Below are 6,268 nucleotides of genomic sequence, written 5' to 3' on the forward strand. Positions count from 1 at the left end.
TAATAGTTTTTATAATGGGACAAAATTTGCTTTGCTGTATTTTTTGTAACAAATTGTTTAGTTTACTTTTTTTAAAATTATGTTTCTAGGTCTTATTATAAAATATGTAATAGTATTAATTTTTAAAAGCGAAGCTTTTCTATAATTAGGGTCGGTCCGTAAGTCCGTCCGTACGTCTGTAATGGATAGCTTTTTTTCGTTAATTTAGGCATGTTAGAATTGTCCTTTCGATTTCAAACTTTGCATGGTGATTCCTGTAGTAGTTAGGTACGATTTATAAAGCATAGCACCTCTATAATCGTTACTAGTATGTCCGTACGTCCATTTTAAACATGTTGATTTTCAACTTTTTTAACAACAAAATTTGTATCAGATAAAATTATCCGATTAATCTGATTTTTTGAATACTGATTTCTAAGACAACAAAGTTCAATATTATAAGCGAAGTATCTCAAGTCCTAAAAATGTAATTATGTCCATAAACATTATCCTGTATCTAGCAGCTTTTCAACAAATTTACTTATAATTTTGCTTCGACTCTTATACATTTATATTCTGATTATTCAGTTCCGACACTATACAAGTGTTAATGTCCGTTTGTCCTACCGTTTCAGTGCTTCGCTTTTATGGATGTTGTCATCCTTGTTTCCCCAAAAACTTGGGTTGCTTTTTAGATTTTAGTCCAATTGAAAATTTTCTAAAGGTGACTGCACAAAGTGTCTCAAAAATCAGCCATGTCACGTCATAAAAATGAAGGAGATGAGAAGTAGAAAGAAAAAATCCCCAAAAAGATGGATAATCACAAATTTTTATGACGTCTCATGGCTGATTTTTGAGACACTTTATCCAGTTACTTTTTAAAGTATGAAATGTCTAAGTGTCTGTCGAGCATTCAAACGCCCCCCTCCCCTCCCCTAGTTTGAAACAAATCCCCCTTCTTTTAGAAGTTATTTTAAAAATGTGGGGGGGGGGATTTCTCTGCTCAACAAGGCTTATTAAGCAAAATCACGTGTAATGTTGAAATTTATTTTAGTCCATTTTTTATGTTCTTTTGTCCAAAGTGGGAAAGGAGTAATGAGCAAAAATGAACAAACAACAACAAAAAAAACACAGAAACTTTTTTCTAAGAAAGATTTTCTTTTTAAAGTATCATTTTTCTTTCGCCATAAGTCTCACTCTTTTTTTCTTTTTTCTTTTCTATTTATCTACTTTTTTATTTTATTATTTTAACCTTCTCTCTCATAAAGGTTCTCTAACTCTGAAAAATATAATTGTAATGGTTATTTATCACATCGTATTATAGACAGCTTTCGAGGATATTAAAATAAAAAAATCATAAGATAAGTCCGAAGCCTCAGGCTGTTATTAATCTTATGATTTCTATTCTAACATTTATGGAAAATTATCTGTAATGCGATGCTATACATGATTTTTAGGTATGGCTGAGAACCGGTTTTAATCCACCGGATATTAATTGGTTTCGAAGCCATATACTGGAAAATCTATTGTTTTTCCGATGTCTCTTTTATTTTGTTGCACTCTTTAATTTACTTTCAACTTTTTACTTTTACACTTACTTACATTGATTTTTAATTAATTTTAACGATCATTAGGATAAAACTTTTTCCATTTTACTTCCATAAATTTTATAACCATTCGCATATGGTTTTACATCTTTATTTTATTCATTTAATAGATTCTAACTCATTTTTTTTATTTTTGTGTTTCTCTTTCTATCTATTTGATAAATTTATCTATCTATCTATTTTACCCCCTATAAAGCTATCTAAGTTCTAAGTCCGGTCAACCCTATCACCTCCCTGCCTCCCCCTGTCATCATCCTTTCCCCCATTTCTTTCCTTTTTAAAAATGAGTATTTAGAAACCTCTTTAAGGTCAGGCCAAAGAATAATGTAGAACATTAATAGGAACTGAATAAGAAAATCATTGATTCAATGATGTAGAATTGTATACATACAACATCATGAGTGTAATAATTAGGTTTATTAAAAATCTCTTAAAGTTTAATGTTTAAAACTATTAAATTTTACTTTATTTTACCCTGAACCTTATTGTAGCAAATGTTTATAAGGCAACACTCCTCAAGATGCTATAATTGAAACCTAGCCGTACATTTAAAAAAAATAGCTACTTGATTTTACTTCTAAAGATATGTATAGGTCAGGCAAGCATGTACTAAGTACTTGTATAATAAAGTGTTTGGAAAGGGACATATTTTAAAGTTATAATGTTTTTCAACCTATTAAAAAAATACGCTATCCTATTTGTAAGACATGAAGATATATATTTTATCAATCATTTTCTATTATTTTGCAATATTTGCTTGGTCGTTGTGGAGATGGACATTAGTTTACATATTCCAATTATTTGAATTTGTGTTAAATTTGAAGTTTTATTTTTTTACACAAATCTTCTTTTTGTAACCTACTTTCTATATTTTTGTGTAAAATTTTCACCCATAGTAGGTTTTAGGCTAGATTTAGAAGAGTTAATCTAAAGAAGCAACCTGCTCTAATTATAAGAAGTTAGTTTGCACAAAATACAGACAACAGGTTTTTTCTTACCCTGAGATTGTGAAATAGTTAGGGCGATTAAAACAAACATAATAAACTTCTAGATCATGAAAATAAAACGAAGTAGCAGATTTCATCGTATTTTCACAGTAGCTTTTCTCCTATTTCTAGCCCCTGCGGGGGACTCTAACCCTGCAAGGCCAATTTCCTAACCCTTCAGGGAAATCATTAACCTTTACCTTACCTAACCTGAATAACCTATCATAAGCCAATGTGAAAATAGGACGAAACCCGCTACTTCGTTTTATTTTAATGACCCAAACTTCTTAATATCTAACCCTATTCCTGGGTTTGTGTGTATGTTGTGTGTGTGTTAGTGTGTATTTGTGTGTGTGTGATCATTGAATCAAAATTACCAAATAAGGAGATGCTGAAGTAAAGTCTGACACACACACACACACGCATATAACACCATCCTTACAGACTTACAGATTGGATAGAAATCAATGAGAGCACAGCAAATAAGTGCGTACCCTACAGCTATTAATATTTATATTTCAGAAAAACACAAGGACGTCCAAATAAAAGGGGGTTACTAAAAATTTTTGTTTGAAAATAATATTTCATTAAATTCTACCCACTCCCATCATAACAATTTAGCCCGACTTACCACCGGAAAAAAATGTGCTGCATATCCCCCAAGAACCTCATTAAAAAAAATAATGTGCGTCACGCCATGATTAAAAGTTCATAGTTTTAGACCTTGAAAACACTATATTACTGATCTAAAATAATCCATTCAGACAAGTTTACTAGATAGAACCGAATAGAGATCAGCATTACAGAAAGACAGACAGAGGGAAAGTCAGGCGAACAAATACTATACAGTAGCTGTTGCTAAAAAATAAAATATTTTCATGATTTTGATAATAAAATGTTTAAAGTTTGTTTGTTTTGTTAGAACTCCCATGATAAGATGTAAGATAGGGAAAACGGGGCGAGGATGAGTTTTAAAAAAGTGCTGACCCATCAGCTATCAGATCCAGCCGTGTGGGTCAACCCAGAGCGCGGCTGAGGCGTGCGTGTGTGTGTGCGTAAAGTGTGCTGACATAAGCAGGTATAAAAAGGCGGGTGGACCTGTCCGACTCTTTAGTCCGAGATAATAAGTCCAGACTCGTAGGTATGTTCTACTGTGGCCCATCAAACATGGGGAGAAATTTAAAAGCCTGAGGATTTTTGTTCCACTTGGGCTTGTTTAATATTCGGTGCTTACATTTTGTGTCATTACTATATTTTTGTTGTAAAAGAGTTATTTTTCTTTTGTTCTTTTGTTGTTTGCATAGCCAACTATAAATATTATAATTTCTTTGACTGCCCCTTCACATTTTCTATTCTATGAAGAAAATTTTTTGTTTAATTATATACTTTTCATTTACGTAGCGGCGGAAAATTGTCTTAAAAAACTTCTCAATTCCTTACCAAAGTTTATTTAAAAACATATATAAAATTTGATTAATACCAACTTTTAAATCTTATGATTACTGGTTCAAACCACTTTTCACTTTTTTCTTTCTTTTTAAATATTATTTTCTATTAGATTTGTCAAAATAAGTGCATAATTTAGAAGAAACACATTTATTATTTAACAAATCCACAAAACTTATTTTTAATTCAATTTAAAAGTAAACAATTCCGAGAACTTTTTTAATAATAAAAAAGACAAAGTAAGTTTACTATAATAAGATTAAGTTGAGCGGTTTTTTTGCAAATAATTTAATTATTTATTTTTTATTTGTCAAAAGAAAACAATTCAATTTTTTTTTTGTCAAATAAGTTTAATACTTTTTATCTTTCCATTGAAATTTTTATTATTTACTTTTTTATTTTAAATTTTTTATTTAATTGCCTATACGTAAATCTAAGTTTTTTGGCGCTTTCAACTTTAGGGTTTGGTAAAATTTAATTCTCCCCCCCCCCCCCTCCGCATAGAAGTCCTTTTAACCTTTTTGAAACCTTCTAATTGACGTCAATATTATTACCCTTCTCTTGAATTATCCTGTCTACTAAAGTATCTGGATGTATGTATGTATGTCCAATAAGATTACGTAAAATGCTTGACATCTTTAGATAAGTTTCTATTGGTCCAGGTCAGGTTTTAGAGAATTTAAAGGTATTATAATTAGGCAAACCCAAAAGGTAACGGCTCCGTGAAAAATTACACCCCTCTCAATTTATTTCTTTTCCCTTATATCTTGACTAAAATTATTTATGTAGGGAACTCGCAACTTGTACATATATAAAAGATATTAATTCACACTGTCTATTACATTGTTATCCTTGTTTAGGAATTACTAATCCAGCACCATGTGTGACGAGGACGTTGCCGCTCTTGTTGTTGACAATGGCTCCGGCATGTGCAAGGCCGGTTTCGCCGGTGATGACGCTCCCAGAGCTGTCTTCCCCTCCATCGTTGGCCGTCCCCGCCACCAGGGTGTCATGGTCGGTATGGGTCAGAAGGACGCCTATGTCGGCGACGAGGCCCAGTCCAAGAGAGGTATCCTCACCCTGAAGTACCCCGTTGAGCACGGTATCATCACCAACTGGGACGACATGGAGAAGATCTGGCATCACACCTTCTACAACGAGCTCCGTGTTGCCCCCGAGGAGCAGCCCGTCCTGCTCACTGAGGCTCCCCTCAACCCCAAGGCCAACAGAGAGAAGATGACCCAGATCATGTTCGAGACCTTCAACATGCCCGCCATGTATGTTGCCATCCAGGCTGTCCTGTCCCTGTACGCTTCCGGTCGTACCACTGGTATCGTTATGGACTCCGGCGATGGTGTCTCCCACACCGTCCCCATCTATGAAGGTTATGCCCTTCCCCACGCCATCCTCCGTCTTGACCTGGCTGGCCGTGAGCTCACCAACTACCTGATGAAGATCCTGACCGAGCGTGGCTACTCTTTCACCACCACCGCTGAGCGCGAGATTGTCCGTGACATCAAGGAGAAGCTGTGCTACGTCGCCCTGGACTTCGAGCAGGAGATGTCCACCGCTGCTGCCTCCACCTCCCTCGAGAAGTCATATGAGCTTCCCGACGGTCAGGTCATCACCATCGGTAACGAGAGATTCCGCTGCCCCGAGGCCCTCTTCCAGCCTTCCTTCCTCGGTATGGAGGCTTGCGGCATCCACGAGACCACCTACAACTCCATCATGAAGTGCGATGTTGACATCCGTAAGGACCTGTACGCCAACACTGTCATGTCCGGTGGCACCACCATGTACCCCGGTATTGCTGACCGTATGCAGAAGGAGATCACCGCCCTGGCTCCCTCCACCATCAAGATCAAGATCATTGCTCCCCCTGAGAGGAAGTACTCTGTCTGGATCGGTGGCTCCATCCTGGCCTCTCTGTCCACCTTCCAGCAGATGTGGATCTCCAAGCAGGAGTATGACGAGTGCGGACCCTCCATTGTCCACCGCAAGTGCTTCTAAGCAGTTGGCTGCCCGCTCACATTCCAACTTTTTATTTTTCCTTGTTATATTTCTTACTTCTCAAAGTTCTCTTGTTTTTCTTTAATTAAGTAAATAATTTTTAATACAATGAATAAACAATTTTGTTGATGTGAGTTAAAATCTATTTTTTCTATTATTATTACTAGTTGTTAAAAATACACACATTTGCTGAAACTAAAATGACTTCTTTATTATTCTATATATAACAATATTAACACA

General features: G+C 35.4%; 1 protein-coding gene across 2 annotated transcripts; it reads left to right on the forward strand.

The window, feature by feature from the left end:
* Positions 1-3,538: 3,538 nt before the first annotated feature.
* Positions 3,539-6,229, forward strand: LOC145321888 (actin-5C-like). Of its 2 annotated transcripts, none has more exons than XM_080163541.1 (2): positions 3,539-3,650; positions 4,879-6,229. In XM_080163541.1, exon 2 carries the CDS (start codon positions 4,898-4,900, stop codon positions 6,026-6,028), a length of 1,131 nt encoding a protein of 376 aa, XP_080019667.1. In that variant the 5' UTR covers positions 3,539-3,650; positions 4,879-4,897; the 3' UTR covers positions 6,029-6,229. The 2 variants fall into 2 exon arrangements, with proteins under 2 accessions (XP_080019667.1, XP_080019661.1); XM_080163535.1 differs by having other exon boundaries at positions 3,595-3,713.
* Positions 6,230-6,268: the final 39 nt, after the last annotated feature.

This window comes from Acartia tonsa, chromosome 1, assembly GCF_053477335.1.
Source record: "Acartia tonsa isolate MP-2025a chromosome 1, ASM5347733v1, whole genome shotgun sequence".
Lineage (NCBI taxonomy): Eukaryota > Metazoa > Arthropoda > Copepoda > Calanoida > Acartiidae > Acartia > Acartia tonsa.